The sequence below is a fragment of the Myodes glareolus genome, chromosome 15 (genome assembly GCF_982192425.1).
Source record: "Myodes glareolus chromosome 15, mMyoGla1.1, whole genome shotgun sequence".
NCBI lineage: Eukaryota > Metazoa > Chordata > Mammalia > Rodentia > Cricetidae > Myodes > Myodes glareolus.
The window spans coordinates 69,714,327-69,736,843 of record NC_142040.1 but is presented as its reverse complement, the minus strand read 5'-3'; the positions used below and the strand labels follow the sequence as shown (position 1 = coordinate 69,736,843).

Sequence of the window (22,517 nt, the reverse complement as noted above, 5' to 3'; positions counted from 1 at the left end):
ATATTTTTAAAACAATTAATTATAATATAGTTTTGAACAAGCTATAAGACAAGTCATAACTAGCACTGCATTGTCAAGACCGGAGATCTTACTGTGCTCTACTTTTAATTTCAATAAATCCCTCAGATTTCCTTCAGAGGTGTATGTAAATATTTAAATAATCAGCAAATAGCTTTTAAGTTATAGTTTTTCTTTAAATACTTTGTTTCATATATACTTCTCTGCCTTATGGTAGTGACTGAGGAAAACTATTATTATATTTCTTTTTCTTTTCATGACCAAAATAATACCAAAAATTTAGGGTTTAAGTATTATTCAGGTTCAGAATATTTTCTTAAATTCCTAGCTTGCTGAGAGTTGTTGATCGTGCATAATTTTGAAATTTAATATATTTTAGGCATCGACTAGAAGCATTAGCTGATTCATCTCTCTCTATAGTTTACTTCCTCACCTTTCCCAGCAAGTCTTGCCCCCATATCATGGGGCTGCCCTGCAGGTAGATGTCTGTGCTTGTCTGTCAATCAGATTTTAATTGGCTTTACCCACTTGGAAGCCCTGAACAGAAGGACGAATCAAAGCGCCAGATCCTTACTGTCCCCTCCTCTCTGCCTTCCTCAAACTCCAAGCTGGCAGTTACACATGTCCTGTGCTTTTCCTGCAGAGCCCACGCTGGTGCTTTATGGGTCATGTCTTTCACTATCTTTTTTTGGCCATCATTTTTCCATCTTAACATTCCTTATATTTTGGAGACCTGGAGGTTCAGCAATGCAGGGCTGGGTGTTGGAGAACATCACTTCTGTCTGTATATGAGATTCAAATAATACTCTCTGTGCTCATGAAAAACGGGTTAACTAGTGAGGAAATTGGTGGTGGGAAATGGTGGGGTTGAGGAGGGCACTCAATATACCTACAAAGGTAGTAAAGCTTTCCTGAGGCTAGTCCACAAGTAAGTTTTACATCCTCCGACTGCTCAGCTCTCCTATCAAATACGCATCCAACACTCTCCTTTAACTTCTCTCTGTTGTAAATCCTGAACTGACTTGTAACTGATAATTTTTAATTATTAAACCATTTCCATGTTCTTAGGAACGATTATAGCCCACATGTCAGTAAGGGCCAATTTTCACCTGCTTTCTTTCATTTTCTTTGCTATCTTTTCTCCTAATGTCTTCAGATATGCACACGGCTCATTATTCATCAAACATCTTTCTTTTCCAATATGTGCATTAAAGTACCATCAAGTGTCGCTATTGGCTAAATATGTTCTTTCAGTTATACATGCTTATAAATGGAAAGTAAGGTATATGGTTTCTAGAAGCCACTGTGGTATCTCAAATTTATTTTCAAAACTTTTCAGTTAAAATTGCAAATCAGATTTAACTTTCAATAGAAAGGAAGTCAGGACCACAAGGGGTGCGTCCACCCACGGAGACAGTGGGGCTGATCTAATGAGAGCTCACCAAGGCCAGCTGGACTGGGACTGAACTAGCATGTGATCAAAACGGACTCTCTGAATGTGGCTGATAATGAGGGCTGACTGAGAAGCCAAGGACAATGGCACTGGGTTCTGATTCTACTGCATGGACTGGCTTTGTGGGAGCCTAGTCTGTTTGGATGCTCTCCTTCCTAGGCCTGGATGGAGGGGGGAGGAACTTGGGCCTCCCACAGGGCAGGGAACCCTGACTGCTCTTAGGATTGGAAAGGGAGGGGGAGGGGGAGGGGAGTGGGGGGAGGGGGAACGAGAGTGGGGGGAATGGGAGGGAAATGGGAGGAGGGGAGGAGGTGGAAATTTTTAATAAATAAAAATAAGAAATAGAAAGGCTATAGTTAAAAAATAATTTTTTCAATTATCATTATTATTGCTATTTGAATGACGTTAGAGACGCTCTGCCCTTGGTGCTGTGGTTATCTGCTGCGAAGCTTTTACTCCATGTCACCATCCAGGCTAGAGTCTGAAAACAGATTTGGGGAAAACTTTCCTCACACTCAGTCATGGTCTCCATTATTGTCAAAACCTCATACTAACATCTGTTTGAGAATGTCAATTATTTGTAAGACAAATAACATCACCAAACCATGAATGGATATAGTTTATTGTACGTCAGGAAAATCTCTATTCTACAAGTGAAAGTAAATTCAGTTATAAGTTACAGACAAATTCCATATATATTTTATGTATTATTTTATATGTATGTGGTATTTACACATATATATTCACCTAACAATGGAAAATACATTGCATTGAGCAAAATTATTAACATTCCATGATAGTGGGATTAAGTAACCGAATCTTATAAGAAACACAAGAAACAACTACCTTCTATTTAAGCTTTATCCTTTTAAAAGTTCAATGTAGAACACTTAACAGTTCTACACACATGTATACAAAAAGGAATGTTTTAGAAGCAGTGAGAGACATGATTAAAGATAAAATTATATCATTTCTAAACTATATTTCATTTTATGTTGAAAAACAACATCACTATGTATTAAGAAGCAGGGAGCAACAAACGTGTGTGTGGAATTTATTTTAAACTGTGTTATATCTATTGCACATTTTCTTTGGACGTGGTCCCTAAAGAGCATCTCCCCTTTGATGTTTGCTCTCACTCTGCACCATGATGGGCTATTTCTTGTAAACATTTGATAGCTTGTCTCTGGGATGGGCTCCCTGGAGAAAGGTCAATCAAGTTATGCTAGGTTCAGTGGAACCCAAGGAATAAGCAGAGCTTTTTCTGCAGCTTGCCTCCCATCTTCAGGATAGATCAAGGCTTAAAGGACGCATGACCACTGAATGTCTGACAGTGCTCTGTAGTGCAGACCTTACACTGAGTACACGGGAAGTCAAACAGCTCTAAAGCATGGAGACTAAGGAAGTGACTAAAACTAATTTCTAGACTGCTAAACTGAAATATGCAGCATAAAATCCAGAGACCTTGAAATCTGGGCAAGACATTTCCCATTGTTTTATTGGAGCTTTTGCCGTCCTGTGTCTGTTCACAACTGCCCAGTGCAGAAACTGGCCCTTGCCCAGTGGTCAATCTGCCTGTCCTATATTCATGCATCTACCAACAGAGTAAACCCACCCATGGAAGACGCTTGGGGACTTGGGAACACTAGCAATTGCAAGGTGCAGACGGAAGATGAGTCCTCCTGGGACTTTGACCAGTAGTCTGAATATCTCAAATTAATAACATTTTTTCATTTCTGCCTCTGTGATGACACTGGAAGCGTTTCCCAGCGCTCTTCAAGGCCTCCTCAGTCTTTGATCACTTCTGTCAGCCAGCTTCAGCCATCCTGCACGGCCAGCTGCCTGTGGAGCAGCCTGGGGTTGCCATGGAGACCATGCCAGCATGAAGAAGGAGGGTGATGTGGATGCCAAGTGGAGCAGAGAGACATGGCTGCTGAACTCATGCCCCTGAGGTTCACGTGATAGGCAAGGAAGATGTGGATGGATGGCAAGAAGAACTGGAGAAGAAAAATGTCAAATCTATCGGGGCTGGAAGATGGCTCAACAAACAGCTCATCGTTTGGTTCCCAGCACCTACGTGCTAGCTCACAACGTCTCATAACTCAAGGTCTTGGAATGCCAGTTCCAAAGGATCCAAGACATTCTCCTAGTCTCCTCTAGCTCCTGAATTCATGTGATACGCATAAAACTCACTCAGAGATATACACATGTATAAGTAAATAAATAAAAATAAAATAAAAATCAATCCATAAATCAACCTATCTATTAGCCAAATACACACAAATATATGTTTAATATATGTTTAATATATGCATAGGCACACACATACACACAAATGCCTTTACTATATAAAAAAGGGTCTGGATTTTCTTGGTATCTAGAAATGGTAATTCTTGAAAGCTAACAAGATTGCTTTGGAATGTGCTGCTACTTTATTTGAGCACATTATCATAATATTGATTCTCAATCATAATTCATATCCTATTCCGCACCATCGACAAATGAAGCTTTGACGATTTTTTTTCTTAACTTCTGTACAAAATCCAAAGCTCTGCTTTTAGTACAAGAGTTCTGAAACCAGGTATGGTTTTGTGGATAGAACTATATGCTCCAAAGGAGTGATTCCTGAGTCCAAAACTCTAAATTACCCAGTTCACTAAGACTCTTCTGTCTCTTTTAAAGGTATGCTTAGGGCCATTCATTCAACTACCCTCGTTCTCTCTGTCTCTTGGCACAGGTAAGAATGCATGGCTCTGTGGTTCCCTTTGCCTGATGAAATATGGCTGTGTGATGTATGATGTCATTTAAGACTTCATTCATTCCCCCCCACTGGCCGAGGAAACCTACAAAGGTGGAGAATTCATTGGCTGAATGCCCAGATAACTAGTATTATATACAACTCCATTTCAAGCCCTGGCAATCTAAGCTGTAATGCACCAAATCTTCTATTCTCATCTGCTGACGCCAGGGCCTGATCTCTCAGGCTGCATAACTAGGTTGACTCACACTGATACATAGCCTCCACATTACTTAAGGAAATGCTCAACATCCTTAGCCATCAGAGAAATGCAAATCAAAACAACTCTGAGATTTCATCATACAGTTGTAAAAATGGGCAAGATCAAAAACACTAATGACAACTTATGCTGGAGAGGTTGTGGGGTAAAGGGAACACTCCTTCATTGTTGGTGGGAGTGCAAGCTGGTCCCACCCCTTTGGATATTAGTATAATTTCTCAGAAAATTAGGAAACAACCTCCTCAAGACCCAGCAATACCACTTTTAGGTATATATCCAAAGAGTGTTCAATCGCACCACAAGGACATGTGTTCAACTATGTTCACAGTGCATTGTTTGTCATAGCCAGAACCTGGAAACAACCTAAATGTTCCAGACTGAAGAATGAATATGGAAAATGTGGTACATTTACACAATGGAGTACTTACTACACAGCAGAAAAAAAAATAATGACATCTTGAAATTTGCTGACAAATGGATGGAGCTAGAAAACATCATATTGAGTGAGGTAACTGAGACCCAGAAAGACAATTATCATATGTACTCACTCATAGGTGGTTTTTAAACATGAAGCAAAGAAAACCAGCCCACAAATCACAATCCTGGAGAACCTAGACAACAATGTAGACACTAAGAGAGACTATATGGATCTAATCTACATAGGAAGGAGAAAAAGACAAGATCTCCTGAGTAAATTGGGAGCATGGGGACCATGGGAGAGTGTTGAAAGGGAGGGAAGAGGAAGGAGGGGAGCAGAGAAAAATGTAGAGCTCAATAAAATCAATAAAAAAAATATGTGATTGATAACATTATTATCCATTATCACTAGGAGCCCAGGGAACTATGACAGATTCTCAATGAGCATATAATTGCTATGAAAAGCAACATGGAGTAAGTTTTTGTTTGAGTTCCACACAGGGCTGAGATTAGGTAGGACTGGATGAGCTTTCACAAGAAAACGATATTTAAGTAAGTGATACTGAAGAACTGCTGAATAGGGAAACCTCCCAACACGATTGTGGGGGCCCAAAAATGCTAAGACAGGTCCACCACCAGTGTTAGCAGCATCAAACATATTGGCATCAGTAGAATTAAGGGAGAGAATTGTGATTTTGCTAATTAACTTGGTTTGGCCAAGTTCAATTTGGATTTTAGAGAGAAAGTCAATTTTGTTTCAATGTATATATCTAATGTACTATTTTGGACAAGGTTGCCCTAAAAATTCTTAGAACAATAAAATTGAAATGCACTATTTAAAGTCTTGTTTTATTTTAATTTTGGTAGGCTTCTCACATCCTCACTAGCTAAGTGTATCCACTGTAAGCCTAGCTAGAAAGAACCTGGGGACTGAACGGGTTCTGCATTAGCCTTGTTGGGGCATCAAGACTTCATTTTCGAGTACTAGAAAAATGATTTACAAAACATAGACTATTTCTTTTCTTTCTTTTTTCTTCATGTTATTATTGTTGTTTTGTGTTTGTATGTGGAAGCAAGAAAATATTCCTAATAATTGTTCAAAATGACGTTGAAATAAATAATAAAGTTGTTCTTTGCTTCTCCGAAAGGTCTGCTCTAAAAATTACACTGAATGGAAATATTCAGCAACTTTTGGGTTAGTTTTTCCTGTGGTTATGAGCAATCATCAAGACAATGGAAAACTTATTGCTTTAAAGCAGTTTTAGTGTTCTCTTTCCTGTTACCAGAGCAAGACATCCATGACATAACTAATTATAATACTTCACTGATTTGCCATTTAATAAGCAGCAAGTCAAGTTAGAAAAACAAGCAAAAAATATTAGGACAGAGTCCGAAAGTATTCAAATGAAGCAAGCTTCCCCATCCTTCCTGAAGTCTCTGACAACTCTAAATAGGAATTTCTGAAATTCTAATACTGAGTTATCTTTTAATACTCAATTTACCCTCTTTGCTATGGTACATTGGTTACAATTAATAAGTCAATACTTAAGTATTGCTATTAATTAAAGTCTAGACTTCATTTAAATTCACCTCATATTTCCCTAATGTTCTCTTACTTTTCAAGGAGTCCACAGAAGACCCTACACTTCATTTAGTTTCATATCTCTGTGGGCTCCTGTCAACGCTGAATGTCTTAGACCACCATTGTTTGGGGGCCTTAACAACACTAACAGCATCAGACTGAAGTCATGAGCATCTCACGAGAACCCACAAAAATCAGGTGCTGCTCTCAGCACATTGTGTCAAGACCATGAGAAGCATGAGGGTTACAGATAATTTTATGAATTGTTTGCTCTGGAATACGCGACTCTATTTTAATGCCCTCAACTCAGCACAGTGATGCCCCACTATCCATAATGTACTTGTTCTAGACATGGTACTTGGATAGTCAAGCCCTTTAGGTAAATTGATGCAGTATCCAATCTATATGACGTATGCACAGGGTCTTTAGGTTACAGCAGCTCTCGACACCACAGCACTAGAAACAGTGCAAACAAAAAGTGATCAAGCTAAAAAAAGTAATTTTTAGAAAACAGAAACAAAGAAAAGAACTCTGTGCATATATGCTAGTATTTGTTTATTTTTATTTTTGGTTCAAGTGTAGTTGAATTCAAGTCCTTGAATGCAGAATACCATATACAGAAGGTCAGATACATCAACAAAATACCCAAAGTGGACAAGCTTCACTTTATCTTTTACATCATTTCTTTATTTCTGTGCATGTGTGTGCATGCGTTTGTGTTTGTGTACATGCACACGCACATACACACACATACTCTTTCAGTGGTTCTTTCCTCAACCATGGTCCCAGAGACTAAAATCAGACTGTCAGGCTTACAGTCACTAGCTCAAAAATGTATTTTATAAGTGAGTAGTACCTTATATGAATTGTAATTTGATTTGAAATATTTATTAAACATTTTCACTTGCAACTGTCTACGCCATAAAACTCAGGGTCTGATCTAGGTCCTCTGCATATACAGAATGGCTATGTAGCTTGGTGTTCTTGTGAGGCTCTGAACAGTGGAAATGAGGGTATCCCTGATTCTTTTGCCTACTTCTGGGACCCCTTTCCTTCTAGAGGGTTGCCTTGTCCAGCCTTGATATGAGGATTTGTGCCTAGTCTTATTTTAACTTGTTAAGACATTTTCAGTTGATATCCCTGAGAGGCCTGCTCTTTTCTGAAAGGGGAAAAAAACGAAGGAGAAGTAGAACTGGGGAGGGGGAAGCTGGAGGAGGGGAAGCTGGGGGAGGGGAAGCTGGAGGAGGGGAAGCTGGGGGAGGGGACTGGCAGGAGTGAAAGGAGGGGAAACTGTGGTCAGGATGCAATGTATGAAAGAAGGATAATTCACAAAGAAGTAAAACTCAGAAAATGAATTTTCTTAAAAACACTAGCACATTACAATGGTATTTCAGTTGAGTTCTCTAGAAATTAAAGACCACGCTCATATTACAGCTGGGTATAAAACCTAGGAAGACAGAAGTGCTGCTGACGTAAGAACAGCTGCCTATGGAGAACTACTGCATCCCTCTGCAGAGCCACAACAGCCCAAAGGTCCTTGAGATGCTCCGGGACTTCAGATAATTATTTCTAGCCACACCAGTGTTAATCCAATCATGAAATCCCCCATGACCTAGCTGTTGGCACATCTCCCTTAGTGTTTTGAAAACAGGAGGATTCAAGTGTCTTACTCAGTAAGCCACCAAATGGAAAATTTCAGTGAAGGAAAAAAACTTAAGCATTGTTTGTAATTATTAATTAGGTCCTCAATTGAGGAGAAAAATGATTAGATTGAAATTACATTTTTGTGGACAAAAGATAGATATAAAAGGAACTGTATCTCACATGATAACCTCAGCATTCAGAAGGTTGATGCAGAACTATGGAAATTTTAAGGGCAGCCATGGCTACAGAGTTAGTTGGGAACTAGCTGATCTAAAGAGTGAGACCCTGTTACAAGAAAAAAAAATGAAAAGAATAAAAGGTAGGGAAAGGACACACAGCATGGATTCTTTTGATCCTATCTAATATTCTCAGGAACGCTGTGATAATGCAGGCCAGAGTGTTCATTTTTCAAATGCTCAAGATGATTAAATAAGAACATTTTCAAGGCATGGGATACATTTGGCAAATAGTCAGCTGAATGTTCCTTTTCTCACTTTCAGTAAGACTCAAATAGCACACGAAATGTCAACAGTGCACAGGAAGGTGTTAAGGAAAGGCCAGAATGTCACCTGCTACCCAGCCTGGAGGTGTCCACTCTCTCAGCACAGCTACTGAGAAGACAAACTAAGTCAGGAACACTAGAACCCTCTCTAGAGTTAAACTGAGTCGCATGTTTTAAGGAAGAGTTAACAGAGTGCAGTACCCAAAAGCCTAAGATGCTCAAACACAGAACCACTACAAGGCTCCAAGAGGAAAATGCATGGTCCACACTGCTCTTTAAGTAGACAGTCAAAAAATACAATCTCACAAGGAAACTGTTTTGAAGACAACTCAACAAGGCATACGACATTTAATTAGGCGGGGAATTTGTGACAAGGAAGTCCAAATGACATGAATGTATATAAAAGCAAAAGCATTACATTAATTCTGAGTCACGAATACAAAAGAAACAAAAAGTATACATGAAGCTACCAAATTTCAACTCTTGAAGCCACATAACAGGGCTAACAGTTTTGTTACATTGCAGTATTTCAAACCCACTAATAACCCATATACACTAAAATGTATTCCTTATTAAAAAAACAATACTGTGTGTTCCACATGAAACAATCAAAGGTTTATCTCAGAATCAATATCTGGACACTGGTAGAGTTTGAAATAACTTCCTTTTCAGTTTTAATATCCTATTGCACAGATAGTATCTGAAATTTAAATTGGATGATGAGTACATACTTTGAGAAAACAAGTCTACTTTTCATAATTAAATGTGATAATCATTTCTAATGTTACCATTATTCATATATACTTATCTTTAAAATGATGTTCCTAGAAGAATGGTCTCCAAGTTCTTACACAAACCAGCATCTCCTATGTACAACTTTTCTCTGAGGTAACACTTTCCCATGAAAATATGAAGTTGGTGGAATTCTAAGAGTACGCTTAATATTATTCTACAGCAAACTATTCTGGATCTTTGAATTATATTTACGATGAGATAATCTGTCTTTGAGACATAACCTGCTGGGAAATACAAGGCAGCTAACTTACTAAGGAAAGTCTGTGTTAGACCTTTTATGGACACTCCATCATCTCTTGCTCACTGATGACCACATTGATCTCTCATGGCCATCTACTGTTGGCTTATCTGCCTTCTAACTCCTGTCTTTCAACATGTACCTAACACAGGCCTCAGCGATGAACATATATTAAAAACAGATCCTTCTTAAGGCATCTGCCTAGAAGCCAGGCATGCATTAGTGTTCACGAGTGCAGTGTGACATCCACCTATGCTTCCTTTGACATCTTAGAAGCATCAACCCTCAAGGGATGAACACATGAAAACAATCATACAAATTAATAAGTAGATGAGATGACTTCTGGTTCACATGCATATTAGGAAGGTGATAAAATGTGGGGAGGGGGCACTTTTTACTAAAACAATGTCCATATTAGCCTGGAAGTCAAAAGATTTGGTCCTTTACTTGACCATCTTCGCAGGTGTCATAAGCAAAAGCAAGATGTTAGCCTTCTGGAAGCTGTGGGAATGATGTACTGGAGGGAAGCCAGGTAAAGGCAACTGTTCCTGCCATCAGGAATCTAGAGTAGAAAATAAGATAGGGGGTGGGCTGGACCAGCATTAATAATTCAGATACAGGGAAGCAATAGGTTTAACCAAGATGAGAAGCAGCCATCCAATTTTTAACAACACATGCAAAGATAATTTTGTAAAACCTTAATAACACATGTGTGTATATAGTACTCTACAGCATGACTCATATCATGATCTGCAGTTTATAAATCAAAGCCAAATATTTAAGAAGACCTGAAGAATAATTTAAAATTCCTCAAAGAATTGACAACTTTATCTACCGAACATTCTCATTCGCTCCAGAAATAATTCGGTATTAAAGTCAGAAAACCTGCTATTAAGGTTGGCCTTCTTGGTTTTGAAGATCTCACTGGCTTTGTCCTATAGTCTCATTGGAAACACTTGCTCGTTCCAGAAAAAAAAATTTATCTGATGAAGCCCTAGCTCTGGAAATGAATGGATTGAGGTCTTTTGAGGCTAAGTAGAGTTCCACAGAAGGAGGGCCTTATGGAATCAGTGACCTTACAAAATGAAGGGTATTGGTAAAACAAATCTAGAACATGAGTGTGTATCTGTTCCTCCAGACTGAAATATGAATGGAAAGAAGCTCAAAGGACTCATAAGAAAACATATAATTCACAAAGCCCTTCCCATAGTTTGCAGAATACAAACAATTGCTTGCCAAGATAAAACTCTTCAATGGAGTAACTTGCTGAAAACTATGTGGGGATTCTGGAATTACATCTTTTATTCGTCATTCATCTGTGCTGGGATGGATTTTTCAGTGACACAGGTGCTTAAGAGTGACAAATACTTCTGTTAAGTAACCCCAATTAAACACATTGACTCATCAAGCTTGTCTGAGATGGAACAAACATTCCTTCAATCCATCATTGGGGTGGACACAAATACCTCCCAGGAAAGGTCAGAGAGCAAAAGACCATGTGAAGGAAGATACAGGTAGAAGGGAGGATCTGGGAATAGGAAGAGAGCCCTTACCAGAAACTAAGTGTGCAGAGTTTCCCAACCTCTAGGACTGAGAACAGAAGCCTGCCATCTGTGCCACCGCTCCACACCATCTTGTTTTGACAACTGCCCAATCTTACCAAGAATCTTTCTATATTTCAATTAATGAAGTTCCCCAAAAGCCAGGTAGGACTACCCACAAAACAGAAACATGATATGTTCTTAGGTCTTGATTTGGGTATAAATTCATGCCATTCAGTGGTCTACTCAATTTGTAATGTTAAAGATTATTCATAGACACTTTGTTAAAAAGCAGTATGTTCCCTGCCATCCTTAAGATCTTCACAAAGTCTTCTGACATCCTGGTACTCTACACACCCAACAGCCACACACTGAAACACCTGAAACTCTACTGTATGCCCAATTTAAAGCCAGCATGCATGTTCAGTTTACTTCCTGACACGGTAGCAGGGCTGCTTTCCAGAGTAAAACTGAAATCACTCCTATAGTATGTGAGCATCCTCTTTAATATGCTATCAGTAAGTATTTTGAGCACTAATAAGCTACAGTAAACAAAGCGTACACTCGTAGACTATGGTTTGTTCTTTTCTCAGTGGAAAATACTGAGAAGGAAAAGGAAGAGTGATATGCAATAGATAGAATTGTGTGAGCATGAAGGATACTGAGTGAGATTGTGATTACAGCTTAGTGTTAACCTCTCCTTTGAATCAGAGCTGTGAATCTCATCAAGTCACTGAACCCTGCCACACCCCACCTCAAAAGCTACAATGAGAAATGCCTGACATTACTTCCTGCTATTTGCAATCAAGTAGATATCATTGAGGGGGATTCTGAAGATCTATGAGCAGCAGCAAAACTGACTGGACAGAAACCTGGAATGCTGCTTTAAAAAATGTTTTTCACATCCAGTGCTAGAATATGAGAATACACATGTAAAAACAAATGTGCTAGGAAAGCTCAAAAAATAACTGTTTTTATTTCCTTCAACACTCTGCTCAAAGAAAGCCAATGCTTCTAGGCTCCGTCAGCCGTCAGGTAAACCTTCCTGGAACTTGGCGTCACCTGCTAGCCTCCATGTACAAAACAAGATGCTGTAGGAGACAGCTTGTCAGGCTACAGGTAATTTCATCTTGCTACACTGTGGGAAAGAGAGAGTATGCACACTTAACACTAAAGGATCCAGAGTCTTTGTGGCTATGAACATAATTTAAGGAAGCTTACTTGCACAAGAGGAAGCAAAGTATGTCAGAGACCCAATGGAAAATAAGATTGTACCACCATCTACATTTTTAAGAACTGATTTTGAACAGAAGTGTTGTAACCTTTCAAGTAGAGAAAGAAAATTGCCCCACATCTCAAAGGGGAAGACATCCTATCTTGCTCTGGAAGAACACACTCAGAACATGTTGTTGATTCCTCTTTGTGGGCTTCTTCCTTCTCCAAAACTTAATGCTGCCCAGCTTAGTGAAAGTACGTTCAGCCACACATTCATTCTTTGACAGTTCTCCAAACAACTTCACTTTTCATCCAAGCCCCAGTTCAGGACTCGCCACAACACACCTTCTCTGGTGTGTCCATATATAAGCCTGCCAAGCAAGGGGTGTCTCCTGTCAGTTGCAACAACCATCCTCTAGTTCCTCTGACAGTCCACTTCTATCTAGTGTCCACAGGTGCAAGGCAGAATCGCTCCTCGTGCGTGCTCTACGTTCTCACATAGAAAGAATGATGTCATTCTACAATGTATCAGGCACCTAAGCTGCAGGAGAGGCTTTAGATTAACAAGGGAACTAGACCGCCATGCCTGAAATAAACAGCCACAAAGATAGGTCTTCTCCAAATCTTAAAATCTTGCCACTTGCTAAGTGATAATACTCAGTGGGCAATTTTAACTTCCCCTCCTTATTTCCTTCAAACATTTGGAGAATGTGTAACAAATTAAAGTTTTGTGACTTGCCTTGACTTCTGCCACTGACAGGCTACAGTTGGGGTGATAAGAATCTCTGCAATTCTATTCAAAGTATTTTAAAAGAAATATTGTAAGAGAAAAAATGAAAGCCAAAACAGAGTTCGCACTTCTACAACGGTTCTGATAAAGCCTCATTGGCGCCAGGCACCACAGCCCCGTGGGAGAGAAAACAGCATTCTAGAGATAGCTTTGACAGACTTCACTGCTGAAGAGCAAAGGGTTTTATGCTTCCCCCTTTCAGAGTATCTAAATACTTGATTTGATTTATCATATTCAATTTTTGAAGTAGTATAAAGAACTAACAAGTATATTACCATGAAGAGTCCTTCCTTTGTGAGATATCCAATGTCATGCCATACATCAATCATTATAGTCATCAGTGAAGTGAGAATATTGTAACTGGTTTGGGGTTTGGTTTTTTTTAATTTTTTATTGATTTTTATTGAGCTCTACATTTTTCTCTGCTCCCCTCCCTGCTTTTCCCCTCTCCCTTCAATCCTCCCCCAAAGTTCCCATGCTCCCAATTTACTTTTGTCTTTTTCTACTTCCCATATAGATTAGATCTATGTAAGTCTCTCTTAGTGTCCTCATTGTTGTCTAGGTTCTCTGGGATTGTGGTTTGTAGGCTGGTTTTCTTTGCTTGTAACTGGTATTGTAGAGGAGCTCAAACACTGTTTTACAGGCAAGAAAATACTTTCATTCCAACTCATAAAAACTGCCGTATTTCGGAGTATATCAAAGGTTCCAAAAAAATGTATTTTGAACTTAAACGTTTCCGTACGGTTTTCCCATCCCAAAACCCGAGAGTTTCATCCCAATAAGCAAATGACAAAGCAGGCACACAGGTAAGGTGAACAGAAGCCCCCAATGCCACTATCATCTGGATCATTGAACTCATGCAACTACTGGATTTTTTTTTTCATAAGGTCCCAGTAGCCAGTATCCAAAATTTGTCCAAAGTCAATAACAACAAAACCTCATGAAGGCCCATGAACTGGTTTAGACAATGAAAGCAAAGTTGTATGTATCACGTGTATCGATTAGCATATTTACTGTGTGCCCATCACCATCTAAAATTTGAGGATCAATAATAAAATAAATTCCCAAATAGGTTAATTTTGGTTAAAAAAAAGCCTACTATGTATAGCCAGGAAAATGGGCACACATCTCTGAAGGTAAAGGATGAATGTAAATTTAAAAAAAAGTATTTTTCCCTAGATCGTGCCAAACTCTACTTCCCCAGGAAACTTGAACCTGACAAGCAAGACTCTCTAGAGCAACATTAAGGAAAGGGTCTGTAATATAGGTAAGGACCATCTACCCAAAATCTACCCAAGAGCCACAGTGACCACGGACACCTGGCCTGCTCAAGCATTGGCCCCTGTATTGTTGCAGGCACCTAATTATGCATCGTGGGGTGGGAGGCAAAGGTAGAAATTACAGAACAATGACTTCATATTTTATTATTTTGCAGAAAGAATAACCAACACTCCTAATGTCTCTTTACAAGGTACTTGGCTAAGTATTTTAAGTACATTATTCCTTAACTTTCCCTCGATACTACTGGAAAATTCAAGAATTAGTATGTTTTCTTGACTTACAATGACAGTAACAATCCACCCCTTTGGGGTGTGACTTCTAAGCTATCCTCTCTGTGGCTCTATTTATTTACAAGGTTCGGAACCATGCTCTGAAATAAGAGTTAATGAAATGAACTCTACAGCTGTTCAGACACAGAACGGGGAAGGATAATTACTACAGATAAACAATTTATATCACTAAAAGGCAAGAAGAGAAAAGGAGAAATGGATAGAGTGCAGAAATATAGGTTCCCCAAAAGAAAGTTACACAGGCTGATAAAACATTCAACCTTCATATTTTTAAAAGTAGCAAACTAAATCACAGGCAAGTAACATTTTTGCAATCTAATGGGAAATTGCTTTTATAATTACAACGCCCATTGTGGCCATCATTTTAGGAAGACAATCTCACTTTTGTTGTGGTAAAATATAAATGATACAACTTCTTTGGAAGACACTTTGACAACATCTGGACGATTCTCAACCCGTCTATCTGTATACAATGTTCTGTATCCATGAGGACTTTTTAGACCCAGAAGGCTGAATTACAGCTCTTTTACATTTGTATAAACTGGCTTATTACTGAAGAATTGTTTTCTAGAAGTTAAATTATTCTATGCTGAAGATAATGACTACTATGTTACTAGAATATCTGGAGGACCAAATAAAATATTTGTTAAAGAATAAAATTTATTATAAGAAGTGGACATTTTTAGGTTGAACAATCATGCTCAGAGTCACAGAAAACATATTTATTTTTAATGTATTTTTTTTCTTTCTTAACTCTGCCTATCATTCCTGAGACACTATAACACCAGTCAGACTCTAACTCCAGTGAGGTGAAATATGCTCTAGATAACAGCTATCTTGGATCGGTATTTATATGTGGTTTGGAAAGTTAGCCTGTGACATGATCCTTTTCATGGTCAATGTTTGTCACTTACAAGGCCATCCAATTAATTTTAGCTAAAAAAATTAATTAATTAATTAAAAAAAAAAACTAACGTGGAGAGTAAGAAAGAAATCCTAAGGGCAAGTTACTTCTGAGTTCGCCATTCATAACTCAGTTGACTTTCATGGATCATCCTCGCTATAACTTAGCCAGGGCAGTAGGCACTCCCCTGACAATTCCTCACAGAATGACAAAGCTGCATGAAATATTTAAGGAACTCAACTACTAAATGAAATGCTGTGAACGCTTCTATATCCTGAATTCTACGAAGCGGAATTCTTTATAGACCATGCCAACAGGGAACACTTCTTTCTTACTGCTGACGCTTCCCTCCAGGTGAAGGGAACTTAATTAATGAAACACTTCTGGCCTCTGTCCAACCTTCCACTTTCTCTGCCTCTGAAGAACACAGGAAGGAGTTGTTTTGCTTCTTCCCCCTTCCTCCTCTGGACATACCTTTGTCTGCAGAGAGCAGAGCTGGGCTCTACCAACTCAGATGCGACTCAGTCTCCAAGGTGAGGAAGAAAGAAGACAGACCAAGGACCTAGGATGTCACTCAGCAGTCACACAAAGCTATGTTTAGTCCCTGCAGGGGATACCTTCATCTTTCCCCTTCTAATTTCCTACCTTGCCCAGAACATCAGGGTAGGGTTATTTATTTGGCTCCTTGGATGCATCAGTAATCAATATTTATGTGTATTTCATAATTTTAAGATAAACTAAACTATTCTGTAATAATGTTGCTACAAGTGTAAATGAGAGGAGGTATTTCAGTAGACACCAAGAGTTTCCTGAACCAACAGAACTAACTATATGTAACAGCTACAAAAATGTATTTAACCAACATACATCTTTTAAATCCAATTTCTAAGGTTAGTTTTGGTAATGACAATTTTTAAAGAAATAAACCAATACTAATGAGAAAATCCCAGGTCTTACCTATGGAGAATAATCATCCTTACTAACTTCAACAACACGACTACCAGTCTTCCTAGACGCAATGACACTACCACTTTCTGAAAGAAGTAGATTCATGACACTCAAAAGTTGAAGAAAATTTTGACACACATATACCTATACTAATTTTACCAACCATAACTGGCTCACCTGTTTACTTTGCTCAAAAACAAGCAAAAATAAAGCCAGTAATGCCTCTTACTTAACATGCATTTTCCTCTGAAAACATAATTGGCAGTTATTACAACAAAACATAAACTTGAATATAAATAACCATGCTGATTGCCAAAATGCTTCCTCTACTGAAGATAAGCTAGTCTCTCCTGTCAGTCTCAGGGGTCACAAATTTTACTACATATCCAAGTGTAGTGACCACAAAACTTGGGCTACAGAAGGTCACAGCTGCACCGACTTCGGGGAATTCGGTGATGCCAAAGGAGCCAGGAGGAAGCAGAGCCCACAAGGTCTTCACTGCAGATCCCTAGGATGAGGGAATACATGACAGTGATGACTGATGTTCAAGATGGCGCCAATGCGCACCCTCGGCTCCCTTTCCAATGACATCAGAGGATGTGGTCTCCTTTCCAGATAGTTTTTGTTGCTGTTTCCTTTTATTCCCTTACAATGATTTCTGCTGAGAATGGAGCTCTCTGCCTTTAAATTGAGCAGCTGGTTAATATCTAACCTCACAGAGTGATGCTGATTAAACAGTCTATAATATTCACTGTACAACATTAATCTCTGTAGAAAATTTGATCTTAATCAGGAGGCTGGCATTAACAATAAGAAATATCAATGTCTTGAAATTTCTGATTACTGGGATATGGCAATCATTTAAAGAAATAGTGCTAGAAGATATAACTTAATTCCCTATACTATAATGGTTATATAGATCAATAAGTAATAGGAAATATATATCGCAAGAGAGAAAATTTGTCATTTACATGTCAATCTACAAAATATAATATTACAATAGCGTCTCTCTATAAAATAATAGTAAATAATGCCTAATCTTAGATAGGGAGGATGGAAATCATTTAATGCCTAGAATCTATTCTAAAGCATACATCCTAATTAATAAGTAAAAAATTACAAGCCATTTATTCACATAGTTTATATTCAAATCAAAATGTTGTGATAGGCTGTCTTACTGGACCCATTATACAGATAAATAAGCCGAGTCTAATGACCGCAAAAGTGGTCATAGGCAAGCAGCTAAAAGACAACAGTCGACATTCACTCAAAGCCAGTGTTCTCTCTATTAGGAGAGATATGAGACAGTGTTACATTATGGAAATTCAATTTTCTAATAACTTTCATTGCAGGTATACAGGAAAACTGAGCCATGCCCTGCAACATGCCCTACATACCCTGTGTGTCACTGTTATAAAAATATTCTGAAATAGTGGTATGTATTGTAATATGTAATATATATAATCATAAAAAATAAGTTTAGCTTTCAGCAGACAACTTGACCAGAGACATGGCTGGATGCATGTGTGATACAGAAGTTTCTAGGAGTCACTCACTGTCTCATTTATTTGGTCATTTTTTGTAACCCATCAAAAAACAATTGATACTGAATATAACTTCAATATCCTAATGTCTATGAGCCATTCCCTACAAATCAATTAGCCAAGATAAAGACCTTGAAATCACCTCACCTGCCATGTAATTTAACAAATGAAGAACTTGAATTATCGTCAACCCTTATTTTGTTATGAGTCATAATTTAAGCAACTAAAATCACAGAATGGTAAAATATTTCTATGAGTTTCCTGTGTTGGAGGTACTGTTTGGGAACATAATTGGATTCATTAAACCTAACCAGGCAGTTTATTAATCAGTAGGCTGGATTGGCAGACAATGAGATGGAAACTATTTATGTATGGCAGGTTTAATACTTTACAGTCATATAAAAAGCTACTACTTTGGCATGTAATCAGATAAACTTGAAGCCAGCATCAAGAACCATGAACTGTTTTACTGAAATTAACTTTTCACGCACAACAACACACACCTCATGAAGCCATCGAAGAACTTCACTTTTGGAATGTGGACAATGACAACCCTCTTGCAAGCCACTGGGAAAATTTGGATCTAAGGTTTACTTACTCATAAGCCCAGTCAGCAAAAAACCATTGTGCAACACCTTCAACCAAACTACTGGTTTAAATAAAATAACTATGCAATGCATGTTTGCATAATATTCATAGTTTGAATTTGAGCTTAAATACATTCAACTATGTGGAATCTTAAGAGTGAAAACTATGTCAGGAAGAGGAACACAAGCCAACTTTCCATTAAAAGGGACAGCACCATTCCTAAAGAGAAACCACCAAGAAGGGTGTCCATATTCTGTTCATAGTGGGGAGGACAAGGGGTGCATTCTGGGGAAGCCTGAGATGTGTAGCATTTCCTATTTTGGTTTCAGTTGGCTTGTTACAACAAGATATACCCATCCGTACAAAAAGTATGTGATTTTATAAACAAATTACTATAAATCATTTCCAACTTAAAAGTGATGGTTTTCCTTTATAAAAAGAACCTGTCTAAACACAAGAGCACTATGCAAAACTGTTTAATAATTCCACATGTGTGTCCGTCATCAAAGGGTCACATTTTGGGGAGAGGCACTACCCATTCAATTACGTGCACGAAGAGATAGATACTTGGAGAATACTCTAAGTTTATTTTTCAATTTTACATCCCATTATGAAAGCGATAGTATTCTTAGAAAATATTGAACAAAACTACAAATTTTTCTTTCCAACTAATATTATTTGAATTTCATTTTTTTCCCCTCTCTGTGATGAACTACTGAACTGGGAGGAAGAACTGGTGGCTTCTATTGTATTGTGAAAGATACAAAGTGGCTGGTAATGCTGTAATTCGACTGCGCGTGACTTTTATTATAAACAATGCAAACATTAGTGACATCTACAATGACTGGGTTTTACAACTGCACAAACACATACAAAATTAAATAACCCCTTTCAACAAGACTAGGGCAGGTTCATTACAGCAACCACCTCGTGCACTTGCTGTAACTGCCATTCAGTTGGGCGCTATCGTTTCCAACCCACAGTACGGCATAAAAGCCTCATGCCAGCACCTGCTCCCGGAAGGTGCACGCGGCCACACAGCGGTGTCAACTAGTCTCTAAGAACCATGGTTCAGACTGAAACACTAGACTTGAAGAGAGGGAAGGAAACGAGGGAGAACGGCATTCCTCCTCCTGCTTCCGAGGCATGCTCCTGAGAGAAACTGTACAGTTGTACAATGCAAGGGCTGCAACAGTGTGCTCCAAGCGCTCTTGGAAAGTTCCCGAAATGTGGATAAAGGTGAAAGTATAGCATCGTGGTAGAAAGAAGCACACACTCCCTTAACTTGAGCAGTGAAGCCTCTGGCGGTAGAGTGCCCACCGTGCTCACTTGTTACTGGTATAATTACAGTCCTTCTAAATTTTCAACAACTAATTCCAAACACAGCCATCTTCGTTCAAGCCCTGAGACCTTGCGATCCACAGACCAGTAAGCATACTGTTCAACATTAACAATGGATTCTGTTTGGCACAGAGAAACACTAAAGAAAGAGACATCCGGGAGTTGAAAGCAGCTAGTCCATACACTAAGATTCTTGCCCCTATTGGTCATACTTCCCATAGATCGGATCCCCCAAATCATGCACAGATCTATTTCGGCAATCCAAAAGGAGTCATATCAAACAGTCTTTCATAGGGTTTTTAGTAGTGTTGACTGGGGAGCCTTCTAATTATGTAGATTCATCCCCACCAGAAGACATGAACTAAACTACCGTCAGTGGAAGGGCGCACAATGAGGTAACTCATAGGCATGGCAACACCTCCCCATTTTCATGGAAGTCAATGCAGAAAATTCCCACCACCTTACATATCAGTCACACAGTTCCTAAAAGTGAACTGTCCGTCATGCTTATCAGGCCTGGTTTTTGCTCATTACATATCTCTTTTCTAAGCCAACATATTTGTTTGAGAACATCAGGCATGCATATTTATAAAGCCTCGCAGAGCTAAAGCAGATCAGATCAGTTCAAATGAGGGAAATACAAACCCCCTTGCAAGCACAGCCTCCCCCATTATCGTCTTCTTCCACACCCTTCATTACCCCGGTGTTTACAGTGATACGCAACTTTGGGCATTTGGGAAATAAGTGGCTCTTTGTGGAAAATACAGAGATACACACCCCCTAAGCCCCCCAAGTCTATTTTCCGACCCCCACCCTAAGACCAAGGAGGTTGTACCTCCTTCCTAACGACTTTATTCTGAACAGAGTGGCTCAAACCTGCTGAGTAGCAATCGATAAAAACACATTACACACCAGAAGAAGAGGAAGGTCGGGTGGGAGGAGAGCGAAACGCAGCTTTGCTTTCAGCCATTAATTACGAGTCACCCAAATATCGCTGCGCGGATCTCCCAAGCACAAGCACCCTTGCCAAACCTGGCTGTCAGGCAGCGCTTTCCAGAGCCTCGCTATCTATTGTCAGGGCAGAGAAGCCCCGGAAGCCTGTGAATCCCTCTGAAAATGCGTCCTCGGAAACGCTAAATATAGACCAAAGGGGTCTGGGTCTGGCGAGCAGCGGGAGACTGAAGAAACGGCCATGTACGCATATGACCAAGTCTTTCCATTTTGTTCTAGCCAAACATCGTAATGACATTGAACATAAGGGCAAAAGACTGGAAGGAAGTCTTCCCCACCCCCACCCCCTCTTCTCCCGTATATTAGGGACGTCATGAATGCAACCGGGTTGCTCTGGAGGGTGGCGGGGAGCAGTCGGTGTTGCCCTATATACGCGTCCTCCGGGGGAGAGGGGCGGCAGGGAGGGGAGCACGCGGAGAAGCCACTTGGTAACCGCTCCAAGAAAGACACTGGCCCCGGACCCCGTTCTGGGCAGAGCAGTCTTCCGAAAGGGGACCCGGCGCGATCACAGTCCTCCCCGGAGGCAGACAGCACCCCTCAGCCGCCGCCACCACCACCCCTGGCCCGGCCGGCGGCAAAGGACCAACCCCCACCGGAGGTAAGCAGGAGGACGACGCCCGGAGGATGCGCCCGGCTCCAGCAGCTCAGCGAAGGCAACTCACCGAACGGCGCGGCGCCCGACTGCTTCCTGGCGAACATGCACCCGCAGCCAAAGACAGCTCCTCAGTCGGGGGAAAGGCGTGCGCGCCGCCGCCCGGCTTCAGAGCAAGGTCCTGACCTTGCCCAGCTGCAGCATCCTCCGCTTTTGTTGTCGGAGCGCGGCCGCGGGACAAGTGATGCTGGCGGGGAGCAGGGGCGAGCGCGGCGGGCGAGAGGCGGCTCCCGACGCGAGTGCGCAGCGCCCGGCCCGGCCGCCCCTCCGAGCGCGGCGAGCGTAGCGCCCCCTGCCCGACTCCACGGGCGCCGCGGGCTGCTCGGGCTTCCGCGGGGCTCCCCGGGTTCGGCCCGGGCTCCCGAGCCGCCGCGCCCGCCGCTCCGCTCGGCCGCTTGCCGCCGCGGGGGCGAGCCTGGGCGGCCCTGGCGCCCGGCGCCGAGCGCTCCCGAGCTGCGCCCTGCGCGCGGCCCGCGCCACCTGTGCCGCCGCCGCCGCCGAGAGCGAGGCTCCTCCCGCCGCGCGCAGCAGCTCAGCCCCCGGCTCAGCCCCGGCGGCCGACTCCGGCGCCTGGCTAGTGAGCGAGCGTCCGCCCCGCCGCCGCCGAAAGCTGCCCCGGGTGCGGAGCATGCCCAGTGCCGCCGACAGAGCGGGGCGCTTCGCAACGCGAATTCCACTTCTGGTTTTCGCGGCGGCAGCCACAGCAGCAGAGAGGGGAGGAGGAGGCGGAGCAGGTTGGGAGAGGG

General features: G+C 40.8%; 1 protein-coding gene across 2 annotated transcripts in view; it reads right to left on the bottom strand.

Moving 5' to 3' along the window:
• Ctnnd2 (catenin delta 2) overlaps positions 1–22,011 on the bottom strand; it is an 804,341-nt gene extending 782,330 nt beyond the window's left edge. The window contains exon 1 of one of the 2 annotated variants that reach the window (XM_085676585.2): positions 21,782–22,011. In XM_085676585.2, the coding sequence (XP_085532711.2) occupies positions 21,782–21,818 (37 nt within the window). In that variant the 5' untranslated portion in view covers positions 21,819–22,011. The remainder of the gene's footprint in view (positions 1–21,781) is intronic. The other variant, XM_087896972.1, reaches the window with a different exon arrangement.
• Positions 22,012–22,517: the final 506 nt, after the last annotated feature.